General features: G+C 40.2%; 1 protein-coding gene across 1 annotated transcript in view; it reads left to right on the top strand.

Moving 5' to 3' along the window:
- Nucleotides 1-16,049, top strand: part of LOC122773481 (Down syndrome cell adhesion molecule-like) — a 105,151-nt gene extending 89,102 nt beyond the window's left edge. Inside the window, exons 18-33 of the mRNA XM_044032207.1 lie at nt 310-456; nt 1,552-1,707; nt 1,889-2,028; nt 2,272-2,425; nt 2,784-2,901; nt 3,014-3,180; nt 3,904-4,002; nt 5,222-5,410; nt 5,791-6,081; nt 7,286-7,462; nt 7,839-7,869; nt 8,119-8,234; nt 8,324-8,488; nt 10,041-10,241; nt 11,093-11,395; nt 14,592-16,049. Coding sequence (XP_043888142.1) covers nt 310-456; nt 1,552-1,707; nt 1,889-2,028; nt 2,272-2,425; nt 2,784-2,901; nt 3,014-3,180; nt 3,904-4,002; nt 5,222-5,410; nt 5,791-6,081; nt 7,286-7,462; nt 7,839-7,869; nt 8,119-8,234; nt 8,324-8,488; nt 10,041-10,241; nt 11,093-11,395; nt 14,592-15,178 — 3,041 coding nt within the window. The 3' untranslated portion in view covers nt 15,179-16,049. The remainder of the gene's footprint in view (nt 1-309; nt 457-1,551; nt 1,708-1,888; nt 2,029-2,271; nt 2,426-2,783; nt 2,902-3,013; nt 3,181-3,903; nt 4,003-5,221; nt 5,411-5,790; nt 6,082-7,285; nt 7,463-7,838; nt 7,870-8,118; nt 8,235-8,323; nt 8,489-10,040; nt 10,242-11,092; nt 11,396-14,591) is intronic.
- Nucleotides 16,050-18,618: the final 2,569 nt, after the last annotated feature.

Below are 18,618 nucleotides of genomic sequence, written 5' to 3'. Positions count from 1 at the left end.
GTTGAGGATGGTTGTGTGTATTGTCAGCTCACAGTGAGTTCTTGAAGACTTCTGAACTGAGGTGAAAGCCCTGATGTATTTTTGTGTAAAGGCTACCATCTAGTGGATATGTTTTTAAACTGCATCACATATAGAAATACTTTATTTGACTGACTAAAAATCTATTTGTTTCAACCACCAAGATTTTTTAATAAAGAATAAATCTATTGATCTAATATCTGTCAAGTAACACATGACAGTTGCTGCCACTCAGAAAGCTTCCATTAAGAGTGAACTTCAATTCCCTTTATCCTCTTTTGTCCTTCTTAGTGCCATCTAGGCCTCCTGAAAATGTGTTGGCTGTGGCCAAGTCTCCAGAGGTCATCTCACTGTCCTGGATGCCACTGCCCAGAGAGGCTCTCAATGGAAACCTGCAGGGCTACAGAGTCATCTACTGGGCCAACCTGCCTGATGGAGGTATGGACATTAACCCACAGAACACAGAGCCTTTCGGCTGCTTTTTTCCATTACTATGTTTAAACGTACAGTATATACAGAGGCTATAAGAACATGCATGTAGAGTCTCTTATATCCCTTTTTTCACCACACAACCAAGGCAATGAAATTATTTTTTTCATTTTCACCAACTATATAAACACCTGAGCAAAAAGTTCTCTAAACTTTTACATATCGGATTGAATTCATGAAATTTGGAAATACGTCACAGTTCAAAGTTCACTTGGCTCATTTTTTTGAACAAAAAGAAAAGAAAAATCGTTTATCACTACTAACAATGCAGTATAAAATGAATCATAACTTTGACTCAACAACACATAAGGAGAAGAAAAAAAGCATTTTTAATGTCTGAATATGTGACCTATAAACACACAAACACACACACACCCGGATGTCCATATAAGGAGTTGCGTATTATTCCCACGGCAATTTACCATGGGTGCACCTGCGGCACAGATCTGTGCTTTAAAAATGATATAAAATCAATGCACTTCATTTGCCAATACTTTGACTCACCTCTACCTGTGAACCCATTTTAATTATTTGTCTGTCAAAAAGTGTTCAGTGTCTTTTTTCCCCTCATGCTGATTTGAATACAATTTACTTTACATAGTATTTGCGGTTTCTGTGGGTTTTTTTTTACCTTGAATGTTTATCTTGCTTTGTAGCAATGATCCGAACCTGCAGTGGCTGGCTCCATTAATAATTTACAATGCAATAACTCCAGCTGGGCCCATTACCTCTGCACTGAGTGACATAAGAAGGATGGAGGAGAGGAGGGCAAAAATTATAAACAAGAGCAAAAATGAAGAGTAGAAACTCATAATACCTGATTTATTATACTGATACACGTCATCATCATCTAGTGCTTGACATAAATGATCTATACAGTGCAATCAGTTGATTTTCCCCGATGACTGGTGATAAATTTCTGCTTTCATGAAAGAAAACAGTCATTCATAACTGTTGCTGGTATCATTGTTATGGCACCAAAGACACACAGTGTAAATCATTTTGATTCTCAGGCTCAGTGATGTGTCTCTTCTCTCACGTTAGAATTGGGAGAGATCCGAAATGTGACCACCAATCAGCCATCTCTGGAACTGGACGGCTTGGAGAAGTACACCAATTACAGCATCCAGGTCTTAGCCTTCACCAACGCTGGAGACGGTGTCCGCAGTGAACAGATCTATGTGCGCACAAAAGAGGATGGTATGAGAAATATTATCACATTTTAATCTCTGACACTCAATAAAAACCCTAACCCTTTTTTTTTTTTGTTTAATTAAAAAGGATGATTAGATATTTTAATGAATGATACCTTTCTTTACCATTTCAACACACTGTATATTCTATAGGATGTTTATCCAGGCCCCGCTGTGTTTTTCTTTAGTTCCTGGTCCCCCAGCAGGTGTGAAGGCTGCCGCCTCCAGCAGCTCAGTGGTGTTCGTCTCCTGGCTGCCACCACTCAAACTCAATGGCATCATCAGGAAATACATCGTCTTCTGCTCGAACCTACATCCCATGGTATTAGCATTTGTATACCATAAAACTGTGATCCGAACACTATTATTAACATTTGGTACATTCACACTGACTAATATGTGCAAAGGAAAAACTGTATGTATGCTTACAAGTGCTCTTACATGATACTTTGAACGTCTGTATTTTTGCAGTTTGAATATGGCAGTCCTTTGTTCATAATTGCATTTCTACACTCAAGACAAAGCTACTTCTCAGTTATACATAATCTCCCCTCTCTTTACTACTTTACAGGTGATGAGTGAGTTTGAAGCGTCTCCAGATGCGTATTTCTACAGAATACCAAACTTGGCTCGCAACAGACAGTACAGTATCTGGGTGGTGGCGGTGACGGCCGCTGGTCATGGCAACAACAGCGAGAAGATAACAGTGGAGCCTCTTGCCAAAGGTACTAGCTAACAATTTCTTTTCATGTTTCATGCATTCATGTATTTTTTTTAAAAAGGGACACAGGATGTCTCATATGTTATTAGAAATCCAGGTTGTTTTAATACAAATAGATACAAATTCATGAAAGAATTTGACACAAAAAAAAGTAACGATAAACTGATGATGAAGGAATTTAAAAATGTTTTGTCAACTTTACCTAAGCTCAATATTACATTTGATAAATGTAAAAAAAGGATGCACCTATTATGGCATAAGGCGTAGTTTTCCACGGAGAAATTTGAACATATTTCTAACATTGATGACATAAGCTTCATCAATTCATGTTGCCCATTGAGTGTAAGTTGTGTTGTTTATAGCTCCAGCCAGGATCCTGACCTTCAACGGCACAGTGACGACTCCCTGGATGAAAGATATTGTTTTACCATGTAAGGCTGTTGGTGACCCTCCACCTACCATCAAGTGGCTTAAGGGATAGTAAGTCTTATACAAAATAATCATATAGACTACTACAGCTCAGACAGGATATCGCACAAGTGTGAAAATGCGGCAGTCTTTAGTTTATTATATAATCTTTTCTCTTTTTCAGCACCAATGGGACTCCTACCCCGGTCCTGGTGGATGGCCGTCGCAGTGTCCATGGCAATGGCAGCTTCATCATCCGCACAGTGAAAGCAGAGGATTCTGGCAACTACAGTTGTGTGGCCAGCAACAACTGGGGTTCAGATGAGATTACACTGAACCTGCAAGTCCAAGGCAAGTAGTTGCAGGAGTAAAGATACAGTACCACCGCTTGAATCAGAAAATGAAATGAAACCAGACCAGACCAGAAAAAACAGAAAAACACCTATAGGAAATACTTACTGTAGAAATAACTTCTACAGATGAACAATGTTGTGTAGGTCTAGTCTTGTTCTTTTTGGCATGACTCGTCACCACACCCTAGGTGACCATGCTGTAGGTGTAGGAGTGGGAATGAAGATCAACCACTAGATCAAGAGCGTTGTCTTTTTCTTAGCTCCCTTTTCGTCGATGCAATGGTGCAGTGGAGTGGACACAATACCTCTCCCACTGCCCTGATTCTGCAGCCAATCTCACGCTCCATTGTTCCCTCACTCGTGAACAAGACCCCAAGATACTTAAACCCCTTCACTTTACGCAAAGACGCATTCCGCGCCCAGACTCCATCGGTTTCGTCCGAGATTTAGAGGTGCTCATCCTTATCCCTGCCGCTTCACAGTCAGCTGCAAACCGACCCGGTGAGCAGGGTAAACCCCAGAACGGTGATGCCATCAGGATCGCGATCCTCCTGCCACCGAACCGCAACCCCTCTTCACCATGGTCGTGCCTCGAGATCCAGGATTGGGGAGAACAGGATTGGGGAGAAGGCACACCCCTGTCTGAATCTCAGCTCACTGAGGACATTTATTTCAAATACAACTGTGCTAAGTGCTTTTTTGTCTGACCCCAACTTCACAGTCCCTCCTGACCAGCCACGCCTCACAGTTACCAAGACAACCACCACTTCAATCACATTGTCATGGATACCCGGAGACAACGGAGGGAGCTCCATCAGAGGTGAGAGTGGCACACACACGCACAAATTGAAACCACTTTAAATTCTCATTAATGTCTTCATATATGTACAAGTATGGGCAGATTCATCACAGCTGTATGTGATGTACACGTAAACAAATACGCTGCAACTTATATACACAGTTCTTCATATACACATATATACACATAGCTGCCAATGATAACCAATGTCATCTTCTCCTTTAACTCTGGTCCAACATCCCTGTTCCTGTCTCTCATTATGTGCTGCTGAGGCTGAGTATTTGAGTCCTAAAAGGTAGATTAAAAAGCAGCAGGGAAGATTAGGTCTGTTTAAGTGGAAGATTAAAGTTCTCCATCTTAAAGAAAATGCAATCACAGTGAGACTATTTGTGGTGATTTATCATTGCTTCTAACCATGGGGCTCCTGTCTTCTAAATTGCTGTCGGCCATGATAGCTTCTCTGTGACATTTGTTTTGCATTCATGCTCGCATCATATTCAGGAAACAACACACACACGCACACACACACAGAGACACACACACATCAGCTTTAGAATTGTCTATTTATTCAGCTTGACTTGTATTGGTCAGTCAACACTTTTATATGGATAATTCTAAAGATAACTTTTGGATTAACTGCCATAAAATGTGATGTTAGATCTTAAAGTGGCTTTTCATCAAGTGCCACCAACCTGTCAATAAGTAGACTATTAGCACATCACTTAAGATGATGACTCTATTCATTTAAGCAGCTGTAAAAGATTAGGATTAATTCTACTATAACATATCCACAGTCAAACTATATTATAAATACTGTATTCATACTTTACTTATATTAAGTGTAGTATATTATATATTAGTATAGCATATATAATATAGTATATCAAAGATTGTATTATTAAGCCTAAATAATAAGAATTGGAATACTTAATTACTTTTTATAAATTTGACAACATTCATATGATACAGTAGAAGCTCAGTATTAATAATAATTAAAAGTATTAATGAAAGCTGAATCCTACCTGACTGTGTACTGTAAAAAAATGAACGTTTTTGATGAGGTTAAACAGAGAACTTTCCTCTGCTAGATTTGTTATTGACTTTTAAACGTTTTACAGAGCAACAACAACAGTTAGTAACAGTTAGTTACTTTCAGTCATTTCTGTATAATTACATTTCTGTTCTTCCCCCTCCCACTTGATTTTTTTCCTTCTCTTATATTCACTCTCCTCTGCTGCAGGTTACATCCTTCAGTATTCAGAGGACAACAGTGAACAGTGGGGCAGTTTTCCCATCAGTCCCAGTGAGCGTGCGTATCGTCTGGAGAACCTCAAGTGCGGTACCTGGTACAAATTCACTCTGACAGCACAGAACGCAGTGGGACCAGGGCGCATCAGTGAGATCATTGAAGCAAAGACCCATGGGAAAGGTAGGGAGTGTGGCACTATAGAGCTACATTAAATGAGGTTTGAATCTGAGGATCAGTCCAAATGCAGTGCTTTTTAGTGCATTATGTGACATGATGAAACACTTCTTCATCTGGGAGTCATGTTCCCATAGCTACATTACAGTTTGTTTTTAATGGAAGCCTTGCCACTGATGATAAGACAAGATTTAAATTTATCTAAATCATCTTCCAAAATGCCTCTAAAAGTATAGAAAAACGTTTTTTGACTTCCATTCACCTGTAAAATAATCATGTTAGTTTACTTTCAAAGTTTGTTTCAAACTATCATTTTAAGCTGTGGTATGATTGTGTCTGTATAACTAAAACAAACCTGTGTTCTCAAATCTCTCATCTATCTTCAGAACCCCAGTTTGCCAAAGAACATGAACTCTTCACCAGCATCAACTCCACCAGGGCCAGGCTCAACCTTGTTGGCTGGAACAACGGTGGCTGTCCAATCACCTCCTTCATACTGGAGTACCGCGCAGTGGACTCAACCACCTGGACCACAGCCCAGCGCACATCGCTGACTAAGAGCTACATCCTGTACGACTTGCAGGAGGCGACTTGGTACGAACTGCAGATGAAGGTCACCAACAGCGCTGGGTCGGCAGAAAAGAGGATCACCTTTGCTACGCTCAACGCCGATGGAAGTGAGTTAGTATTTGTTGAGTCTGGCCCACAACTGCACAGATGTGGAGAATCATGGGATCAGTATAGAATAGTGTGATGTTGACACTGACATGCCAGTTTATTTTGCTTAAGAGTATTAAGAAAAGTCAGTTGAGTTTAGGGGCCAATTCAATTCAGATTGATGCACTATTTGACTGTGGTTAACAGCCGTGACATTACGTCAGCTGTTAATAACAACAGTGTTTTAAGCATCAAGTGCCTTGAGTACATTTTGAGCGTCACTGTTATTTAAGGAAGGTTTTGTCAGCCTTTCAACAAATTGACAGGCATTCTGATGCCTCAGTTGAATTAGAAAGAAAACTGGGACTTCAAATTCTCCACGGGCTGTGATGTTGCTTTATTTGCCACAGGCTACAGAGTGTGTCAGTCACACACAAAGGGAAACGTATAAGCTGTGCAGGAGGATAGGAGGTGGGGAGAGCTATGTGGTGCTCTCCAGACTATTCATTAATTTTCTTTGAAGGGTTTTGCTGAGACATGTGAGCTGCCTGTCAGGATGTTGGCGTGTGTGTGTGTGTGTGTGTGTGTGTGTGTGTGTGTGCGCGTGTGTGTGTGTATGTGCTGCTGTCAGTTCAACAGCAGTTCTCCAGCTCAGCTCAGTGGCCCAGGAGACTAACAGCACATATTCAGTCTCCTACAAACCTACTGCCTCAACATGCTTTTCTCTCGCTCTGAGCAAAGACAGAAAATACATTTTAATGGTGAATTTAATGAAAAGGCAGGCATTAGGGACTCTCCACCAATTTCAGTTCAGTTCAATCAGTTACAGAGCCTGTTCCTGTTGACAGCATAGGAATTGATAAAACATTGTTTAAATCCACTCACCAGCTGGGAGTTCAGGTTTTCTCCTGTAGTTCAGAGGGAAATGAGGTGAAGTGGTGACTTAAATTGTCACTGAATGTGTGTGCATTTGTTTATATGTCTGTTGTGAACAGTGTTGGGCAGTTACATGTTAATATTATTACTTTTTATTCAAAGTAATAAGTAAGTTTTTTTTTTAATATACCTTCTGAGTAATGTGGCCAACACTAGTTATGAACCCAGTGTGTGCTGAGATGAACTCTGAACTGCTGTGACCTTGGTCATAAAACAGATGGATGGATATTTCATCGTCTTTTCATAATAAATTTGTCAATATGTTTGGATTTGTCTTCTTCCTTCAAGGTACCATCCCCCCCTTGCTGAAGACAGGAGATCCAATCTCAGACAACATGTCAGGCAGCGGAGGTCTGAAGATGGTGGTGACCATTACCTCCGTTCTTGTGGTGGCTGTGCTGGTCTTTATCATGCTTATGGTGCTGAAGAGGAGACGGAGGGAGCAGAGGCTCAAGAGACTCAGAGGTGAGTTCAAGATTACTTTGTACACACTGAAATCATTAAACACCAAATATGTAAACACCTAAAATAAGTTAAAAAAAATGATCCAGCCATTCACCCACATTTTGTACATACACATACTGTATCCACACTGTGTACACACATGTTTGCCAACACAGAAAGGAAAAGTGATATATTCAGAACTGAAATCTTTAGACTGTGTTAAACCAAAACTGGAGTTAAACTTTTTATAATGAACTTCAGTGTTTGTCTCTTCTCATGCTTTATTTGCCTTTTTATTAGAATAAGTGTGAGTGAATGTGCAGCACCTTCACTGCTTTAGCTTCTCAGCCAGTACAGAACTATCATGGTATTAACTGCCTCTTTGCTGAATTTACAGATGCCAAAAGCCTGGCAGAAATGCTGATGAGGTATGTATGCTTGATTTTAATTTATGCTTGCTGCTTTCCTTTAAGCAGTGGACATAAATCACAATGTAGCCCAGAGTTACAGTGACTACAAGTAAAAATCAAATATATTGCACACAGGTTATGCTGTCCCTCTTGCCTTCTTACAACCACTTATTAACTTAAATTGAACCGAATTAGCATTTCTGCAATACAATAAAAAATAATTACTCACCTGAAACGTAATGAAATTCTACTCATCAATCTCCTCAGTAAGAACACGCGGACGCCAGACACAGTGAACAAGCAGCAACAGACACTAAGAATGCACATCGACATCCCAAGAGCCCAGCTACTCATCGAGGAAAGAGACACCATGGAGACAATCGGTGAGACTTACTTATATTAATGCTGATGTGACTCTTTCTTTGCCCCCTCTCTCTTTCCTACTTTTCTGATATTTTTTTCTGTCTTGTAGATGACAGATCCACTGTGCTGCTGACAGACAATGATTTTGGGGAGACAAACAAGCAGAAATCGTCCACAGTCACTCACACAGTCCACTACCAGTCTCTGTCCCAGGCCACTGGGCCACTGGTGGACGTGTCCGATGCCAGGCCTGGAACCAGTGAGTCCCACCACCGTCAGTGCTCAACATTTTTTCTTCTCTTACTATTAATATTGCTGCAATGATGATGTGTCCTGTGTTGCTGTTATTATTGTTGATGTCTTCTGGCTAAAGCAGCCTTTTTGGTTTTATTTCATGACTCTGAAGTCATGATTCTTGCACAAATTTGCCTCAGCACCATTAAATAGCATAATGACAGCACTCCATTCACATAGCCATATGCAATGCAAAGCAAAATTGCCTTTCTATTAAACTTTTTCATAGATTGCCATCATACAGTGGGTGAGCTGCCTCACAGCAGTGTGATTACAAAGACCCAGCTCTGGTGCTTGATCTCCACTGAAGCAGAACTGATGAAGAATAACCATCTCCCTACTTCATTTTGACATATACTCACCTGACTTTGCACATACACTCAGACTTAGAAATAATCAGATGAGATGTATTTTTTTGTGCCAACAAGGTGCAATACTGTATGTTAGATTACCCCCTGAGTATTTGCCAGTACAGATTCACAAATTATGTTAACTTAGTTAGTACAGAGGGACATGCAGCTTAGCATGTCAATCAATTTAAAAAAAAATCACTCTTTGAAACAAAATAAAGAAAAAAAATAATAAATAAACAAACATGTAAATACTTTCCTCCATTAGCATATTGGCTTTTTTTAAGGTGTGACAGCTCACATACATGGATGCTAGCATACACGCCCTAACTCTATATAAATGCATGTACTGGATCTTAAAATGCACATAACTGTACAACACAGCTGTCTAAACACAAACCACGACAAAGCCAAGCACTTACCACATTCACACACATGCATTTCCACACGGTCAGTCATGAGATTGGTTCGTTTAACCTGGCCAGTGGGGCATGAATTCCATTTGCTGACAAAGCTGCTTTCCCCCCCCTGCTATTGGCCAAATACCTCCATCATTTCATCCCTCCATCCACTGCTGATGAAATTACTGTCTGACCTACTATGATTACCAGGACTGTTCTTCTCTGTTCCAATCCTGAGAATTTCTAAAGGCTCTTATTGTGATTTGGCCCAGCAGAGCATGCAGCAGCAGCCTGTCAGAGTCAGTCTGAAAATAAAAATGTATTTATATCTGTATGGAGACAGTTTGTGCTCAAAATGGATGATAATGTTACTTTGTGGTGCTGTGAAATGTAATGATCAGTGTTGACACACAATTCCTTCATCTTCTGCTACAAATGATGTACTTTTAGCTTAGTTACCATGATCAGTTTTCATAATAATGTACATTTTGTCAATCCTGATTCATACCTATCTAAAGATCAGAGTCTAAGTGCTGGAGTCCCCCTATGGGCTTCCATTTGTTTATTTGGTTCCACCATTAAGAAAGATGACTGGAATCATTTATTTCCATTGAATTACTACAGAGTATTTTATAATTTTAACGCCGTTTTCATAGATGATCCATATGAAATAATGCTATTTTTATGATACAATTAAACAAATCTACATTAAACAAAAGTAGATTTGCTGTTTTATTTCTTCTCTTTTAAACAACGTTCACGCTCTCTCTCCTCTCACTAGATCCCACTGCCAGACGCACTGCCAAAGCTGGTCCTGCCGCAGCACGGAGCCGCTACGCCAGCCAGTGGACCCTCAACAGGCCGCACCCCACCAGCTCCTCACACACCCTGACCACTGACTGGAGACTCCCCACACCACGCGCCACTGGATCTGTGGACAAGGAGAGCGACAGCTACAGTGTCAGCCCCTCACAGGATACAGGTGAAACACCATTCTTAGCCAGTATCAAAATTGACTCACTGCCTTTCTTTGTAAATGAAATTCAGTTGGATAGATCTACAACCAGTCTGACCATGATCCGGATGATGTATGCAGGACGACAAAAAGCATATCAACAAATGTGCTTGTTGTAGTTTTCCAGGAGCAATGGCTATCTACAGTAGTAATGGCTTCTAACAACTTTTGCCTGTGGGAGCTCCGTGGAGCAAGTCACTCCAGCTAGTCCAGAACACTGCCGCTCTACTTTGGACAGGAAAAAAGAAAAGAGACCACATCACACCTGTGTTGCCAATCTCCATTGTCTTGCTATTTGTTTTAGGATTGATTTTAAAATGTTATTGTTGGTTTTTAAGGCTCTTAACGGTTTGGCACCATCTTATCTCTCGGAATTCCTTCATCTTCACACCCCATCCCGAGCTCTGAGGTCAAATAACTGGTTGCTTTTAGATGTGCCAAAATCCCGATTAAAAACCCTGGGTAATCGGGCCGTTTCTGTAGCTGCCTTTAAACGTTGGAACAATTTACCGATGGAAATTAAATCTGCCCCCATCATTAAACATTTTAAATCACACTTAAAGACCTACCTCTTCTCCTTGGCCTTCACTTCAGGATAAGAATAGTCCACCCGGACACTTCAATCTAGTCAATCTCAATCTCCCTTTTTACTATTTTATTATGTCACTATTTTACTGTTTTACTTTTTTGTTTTTATTGATTTTGTACCTTTTATGTTGCTGTGCCTGTTAACTCTTTGGTGACAAGCACTTTGGTCAACCTTTGTTGTTTTTTAAATGTTTTAAATATCTCTAAATTGTGTAACCTCTAACCCTCAGATCGTGCACGGAGCAGCATGGTATCAACAGAGAGTGCATCCTCCACCTATGAGGAGCTGGCCAGAGCCTATGAGCATGCAAAGATGGAAGAGCAGCTCCGCCACGCCAAGTTCACCATCACTGAGTGCTTCATCTCTGACACCTCATCCGAGCAGATGACAGCAGGGACCAACGACTACACCGACAGCATGACCTCCAGCACACCGTCTGAGTCAGGCATATGCCGTTTTACTGCTTCACCGCCCAAACCTCAGGATGTCAGCCGGGTCATGAACATGGCCGTGCCCAAGGCACACAGACCTGGTGAGGAAGCACATTTAACCACACAAAGAATACACAACTCATCTAACCTTGTGTTTTACCTGCAAACTTTCAGAAACCCTTAACTCATGTGCAATAATAGAGGTTATGAATGATATCTACATAAGGTAGACAGTGTTTGCCTGTAGAATATCTTATGATGACGATGAAGAAAATTTAGATGGTAACATTGATCGTTTCAATCCTGGGGGCACATCCTGATTCCTCATTAAATTATTGTGTAGTACTTTAGACTCTGTGGAAGTGTTTTCCATGGTCTCCAGTGAGAGTAGCTGTTTGTTTTTCCTCAACCTTAAGAGAGCTATAACACAGTATACAATTCCATCTCATATCATAAACAAGAATTATGAGATGCAGATCCCTCCCAGGGATTCCTTTTATTGTAAGAAAACAAAGAACTTCTTGCTTCTTTTTTCTGAACTTCATGAAGGCTTTGGCTCGTGTGTTACTACATCTGATCTGATCTCTTCCCTCTTAGGTTGTACTTTTACCTTACATGACCCTCTCCTCACCCAGGTAGCTCTGCAGATCAATTACAAGATCTGGCAGAGCATGGAGACTTTCTGCTGAGCAGACATTGAGAAAGACATCAGCTTTTCTACCAAATGCACTCATCACATCCATCACTCCATCTGGTGCCATGGATCTGGGGGCAATGATAATTAGTGTTGTTGATGTTGCATCCCAGCACCAGAAATATAGGTCTGTGTGTGTGTGCGTGTGTGTGTTTGTGTACACTTGTGCGCAAGGGGACACTGTCCCAGGATCCTCAGAGTTTAGACAATCAGATTACTTCTTACATTTTGAGCCTCATTATGTTTGTGTGCAGAACAGCAGACTCAAATGACTGAGAGAGAGAGAGAGAGAGAAAGAGGGTGACTAAAGGCTAAAATCTGTCATCCTCATCTAAAGCGAATGTCACTCAGTACAAAACAGCACTTAAATGCTACAGTGGAGACTTCTCAGTGCAATCCCAGCCTCTCAGCCTTTTCATGGAACAGTACAGGCATAAGAATCAGGCTGTTTTGCTTCAGCTGTTTTCTAATGTTACGGAGTGTTTGTTTTGGCAATTCACCAAGTAAACAATATGCACTTGTATAAAAGAAAGTGTTGTTTAAGCAGCCAAATTGGACGCATTCAATACATATTGAGTGATTCAGATCTAAACGTAATATATTTTATTAAAATATTGGCCTTTTCAAGTTTAATAGCTGTGTCAAATGTTCTGTATTTCAGCTGACTCTGCTGCCAATAGACTGTAGATTGCGCTCCTGGGAGACATGCAATTACACACAGAAACCTGAAGCAACCATTGCTTCTATTTTTTTTATTAAAGTAAATTAATTAATTTGTTTTCCCAGGATCTTGGGGGATCCAATGTCTTCATGGATAATAGGCTCTTGAGATTAATTTATAAGAATTTCATCTTGCAAATCAAAGGCTTGCGTCTTACACACAGATTGTGCAAATATGATGCAGGGATGTCTTTCTCTTTACACACAAGAGCATCATTGAGGGAGACCATATTGCCGATTGGACCTAACTGAAGTTGAATGGTTGGTCGAGATCAGGGCATTGTGTGGACCAGTTATGTTTTTCCACTATGAAAATAGCATCATAATATATAAAATAAAAAATAAAGGATCAGAAGCACAATCGTGTCTACAGTATAATGTCACTACGCAGTATGTTGTGTTAAAGCATTAACTGAGACCGAGCTACAAGCTATTACAATACTGTCGTATCTTCACCTCCTGAAGTTGTCATGATTTTTAAGCATGAATTTGGAGTCATATTCTTAAGCCCAGCTTCAATTTGGTCATAGTCAAGAATTTGTTGCAGCTTTTAGATGCTAACTATTCTACTATGTTGAGTTACTACCATACTATCAATGACATCTTTGTACTCTCTGATGCATTCAATTCTTAGAAGTGCACGATACAATACTGAAACCCAAACCCAGTATGGAGGTCAGTTTGACTGACAAGTGGTGAATGATTCAGCTTCAACCTCATCTCTGTCTCTGTTACATCTGACTGACCTGAACTGACCTCACCTGTCCATCACAAGGTTAAAGGTAGAGAGAGTTTAAAGCCGTGTTTCCATTATGGTGCAGTTTGGTTTTGGTTTGGTACAGTACGCTACGGTATTGAACCATAAAGCCCTTGGTCAGGCTTGTACTGTATTTTGACTGAGAACAGTACCTTTACTTGGTGGACGGGGTGTGCGCTGTGCACGATGGCCGCGTCAGCGCTTTGTATGAGAATAGACTGCAGGTGTTGAAGAAGAAACATTGGTTGCAAGGGAGTGACGCTTTGTGTGTGGTCCCATTTACTGTACAATCTGCATTTTACAGCCTGAGGAATTTTTCCAGACACATTTCTCATGACTTTCCACAATTAACACCTAAATATATATTTAACTGAATTAACGTTCTTGGCCATACACCAACACTGGTGCTGGTACTAATTGGGCTTATTAAAAAACACAGTGAATTATTCATTCTTCCCGAGAACCCAAAGATCCATCGACTGAGGTCACAGGCTGGACTGACTCTGCAGAAGCAGTGATGTATGTTCGAGCACTCGTAGGCTGAGTGGCTGGCTGTGCATGTGTGTGCATGTGTGGGCTGTGCACATGAAAGTGTGTGAGAGATAACGCGGTGGGACGTGATTTTAGTGGTGAATCATAAACCTGTGAATGACCATTAAACTGGATCTCTCAAAGATGAATGTCACAATGCTTCAATGTGAATTAAACATCACAGACTACATCTGGCAACATAAGACGTTAATCGTGATATACTTAAATATCGGAGCAGTAGAAAAGATAGAGTAGCAGTGAAGGTACCATAAACTCACTGGACCAAAAACAAAGTGTTTCTCCTCAGACACTCCAAACAATTAGTACAAGATTAAAGAGGTAGCTTTCAATTCATTTTTATTACTCAGTGAGTATAATAAATATGATCTGGTTTGTCTGTTTCACAGCTTTTTGTATTTTTCAGCTCCTTGTTTTGGTCTACTCACTTGATCTTGTCTGCGGTGGTCGGGAACTGGTTTCAGCAATACAAGCTCTTATGAAAATGCTATTGTCGTGATTTTACCACAATATGTTTTGATATTTATTAACAGAACTTTAATTGCCAACTACTTTTCTCCTATGTGTTCCCTCCCAGGGGGAGAGCTGTTCCACTTGCCACCTTACCTCCGGATGGACTTCCTGTTGAACCGTAGTGTGCCACTAGCAGCCCGAGGTGGAGGAGTCAGCAGCAGCAGTGGCAGCAGCAGCAGTGGTGGAGCGGGAGGAGGAGGTGGTGCTGGTAGTAGTAGTAGTAGTAGTGGCGGTGGTGGTGGAGGAGGAGGAGGAGGAGGAGCAGGAGCAGGAGCAGGAGCAAGTGGAGTTGGTGCTGGTGCTACAGGGGAAACTAGAGTAGGAGGAGGAGCCATGGGCCAGACCTGCCTGGAGCCCCAGAGGAGCCGCACTCTGAAGAGGCCACCTCCAATGGAGCCCACCCCCATGGAAGTGCCCACACCCAGGGAGGTTCAGCAGTGGCAGCCAGGAACTGCCTCCACCCTCCCCCATCGGGATGTCCGGGAGAGGGGAGAGGCCCGGGGTGAGGTCCGCGCAGACGCCCCCTCCTCAGGAGATCTTGCCCAAGCACAGGCTGCCAAGCTCAGCACCTCTCAGGAGTCACTGCTGGACTCCAGAGGACACCTGAAACAGAGCAACAATCCCTATGCCAAGTCTTACACGCTGGTATAACACTGGGACTCACAGCGGACTACTTCAGACACAACAGGACTTCTGCAGACACAGTGGCAGAGGAAGAACAGACGACAGGCACAGGAACAGTTTTCCACAACAGAAACTGTTGTATATAGAGCCGTTTCTGACATGCGTCTGAAGTGGATGCTTTTCTTTGAGTCTGTCTTTCTTTCTTTCACTCTTTTCTTTCTGTCCTCTGTCGCTCCTCTCTGTTGCTTTCAATCTTTACATTCTCTCTCACCTTGCGCCTCTTCTGATTAATTTTCTCTCACAGGTTTTATTTTCTACCTGAGTATTCTTTTATTCTAAAGTGACAACATATGAAGATTGCCAAAATGATTTATTTAAAATTTCAGAAAGAGAAAAAATACTATTGAATTTATATTAAGGACAGTTATAGTCGTCATCATTATTATCATTATTATTATTATTATTATTACTATTATTATATAAAACAAAAAACAATCTAAAAAAAACAAAGGGAGAGGAAGGAGGACTCTGGAGCACTCTGCAGGAGAACATTGCTTTCTTAATTTATTTTTATTTTATTGTGGTAGTGTGATGAAATCTGTGACTGGGTAACTTGAGGGTTTTTTAGCACTATGAAGAGCCAACAGAGGAGAAGAAGAGCGATGCTGGACACGACCGCCAATGCTGACCAATCTTAATGTTTTTCAACCTTTCTGATGACTGCATGGCGACTGATCAAATGACAATTAATAGGAATGGCTGGAAATCCCAAAAAAAAGAGAATTTTTGTCACACTATGAAATTATACAATGTGAATATATATAAAGAGATCACTTTTATTTGTGGATATTATGGGGGGAATGATTTGGTTAATAAAGTCCTTAGTCATGTTTGCACACATCTGACTTTGCTTCATATGTGTAACGTCACTCGCTGTTCTCGACTGTCTGTCACTCCTCCACAATTTCTCCTCTTTTCACCTGTTCATACTTCATTTATCTCAAACTGAGACAAAAACACAGTAGATGTACTTCAGAAAACATTAACCTCAATTATATAACAAGAAAATAGAACAGAAAGGCCAAAACAATCATACTTCTCATTATCAATTCCACAACGTGTCATGTTCTCTGTTGCATTTGTGTTAAACTTTGCCCTTTTCCTCTTTTTCCTCAATTCAGCCTCTGAACTCTTTTTCCGTCTTCACGATAAGTTCACACTATAATGATTGCACTTAGGACCAATTACATTTCAGCAAAAAATAATAAATACATTTTTCACACTTTAGTTACCAGAAATGCTCCTTGTCACAAACTGTTGCTCACAAACAATTGACCCTCTTTCTTGAAGATTGTGTGGTTGAAGGGGTGAACCGCTATAACCGTGGCACTACAGTATATTTATTACATGCGCTAGAACAACAAAACTTATCAAGTCTTACTCAAGTCTCATAATGTGTCATTTGTGACCTTATTTAGACAAAAGTGTTAAGATAAGGGGTCGCTTCACCTCATTTTAAATGTCAGCTTACTATTCATTGAACATACCATTAGGCCTATTTAAAATATTGCTTTGACACCGAAGGAAATTTGTCATAGTTGAAAATGATCCTGATTATTTTGATGTATATTGTTTAAGTTTTGTCATAATATGTACGCATGGTTCAGGAAGAGATGGTCTATGAAGGTTCTAATTAGACTCCAGAGGCTAGATGTCACAGTTTTATTCACCATGAATCTGTTCAAAAATAGATTACATTCTAAGACTTTTTCTTCTTCCATCGTGTATTTTTGAAGCAAACAGAGGAAATATTATGTCAACATCCCAAACAAACCAAACTCAAGTGAATAAACACATACTAAAAAAGAACTAAACAAAAGAAAGCTGGACTTTTCATGTGAATGAGGTACTGTGTCATCATGGATGGACTGCAGCAAAGGGTAAGTAACCATGAGAAGATGTGCAAAATATACTTGTAAACAGAAAAATTAAAAAATATTAAATCACATATTAAACAGCCATTAAAAGAAACCAGTAAAATGTTAAAATAAATGGTAAAATATAAGAATAAAGTGTAACATATAAGGTCATACACCACTGGAACAATAAGGAATTTAAAAAAAAAAACAACAACTAGAAGGCAATAAAATTGAAACTCAAAATCAACAATAATGAATGACGTTGCAGGTGTGACGTTTTGTACAAAGTTAACAATAAATACAATAGAAGAAGACAATGATGACAATCAACAATAATAAATACGTACAAAGTTCAACTGTGTAGATTGTTTAACGTATAATAAGTTATGTACGAAAGAGTCCACATCAGTCTGTCGAAGAAGGTACTCTGCTGTCTGTCCAGTGTGAGGTGGAGAGGGTGGTGCAGGTTGGTAATTGCCACAGCTGTGGCTGATCAACAGATGGCGCTGTGCAGTCACTGAATTTAGCTGATTTCTTGCAAACATTGAGTGAGCCTGTGGTGTTTGAGAAGGTGGAAATGGGAAAAGGTTCAGCCCCAGAGCAATTTATGAGAATCTGAAAAGAGACATCAGTGGCAACTCAGCAGTCGGTTCCACTAAGTTTCTATCTGCCATTTGCATGAGCACACCACTCTGACCACGGTGAATTATTCATGCCAGCACTGACACTGGGGCCCTAGATCAGCATTACACAGTCACACTGATCGCTATACAGAGCACTGGAGAATGTGAATGAGAGAGCACAGGCAGGGAAAAGACTGCATTCACATAATAATATACATATAAATGTATACAATGGGAATCAGTTCTACTGATGAATTAAATGGCAATCTATTGCTTTGAACACATACACTCTTAGTTTACTGTGTGCATTTAATAATACAGAAATGGTCAAAATATAGATAAAATGTGGATGAATGACAATAATTGCCATTTTCTATGGCCCTCCTGCACTCTGACAATAATTTATGACTGCATGTGCAGTTGGCCTCATACATTAAGAAGCAGGATTTTAATGTTAGTGTGTGACTTGCCTGCTGGCTGCTGGCCATTGTCACAAACCCCACCACACTCAGCAACCACTGAGAGAAAATGTAGGATACAGGAACAGTATTTAGACTTTAGTTTTTAAAGTCTAGTACAACAGTAGTGTTCTCCATTGTTTTTTTTTCTATGTGCAGTGTCCAGCAATACTATGTTCAAAATGCGTTTAACATTTTTTTAAGTATTGTGTAAAAATGTAAATTGTATATCCTGGTTGATTTGGTCAAATATATATTTGTACTAATAGATACATTTCTTAAATTACTTAATTAATTAATTGATCGTTTCATCAGTTCCGCCCAGCACCCAGTGTTTATCTAGTTTGGATGTGAACAATTATACAAATATTTCTACATAACCACTATGGAAGCATCGATACTAGCAGGGGGAGCTGGGTGTATTTGCTTATTTATTTATTTATTATTTAAACTTCTCATTTACAACA

This window comes from Solea senegalensis, linkage group LG8 (genome assembly GCF_019176455.1).
Source record: "Solea senegalensis isolate Sse05_10M linkage group LG8, IFAPA_SoseM_1, whole genome shotgun sequence".
NCBI classification, from domain to species: domain Eukaryota; kingdom Metazoa; phylum Chordata; class Actinopteri; order Pleuronectiformes; family Soleidae; genus Solea; species Solea senegalensis.
The sequence above is the reverse complement of the archived record's forward strand: the minus strand, read 5'-3'. Positions and strand labels throughout refer to the sequence as shown.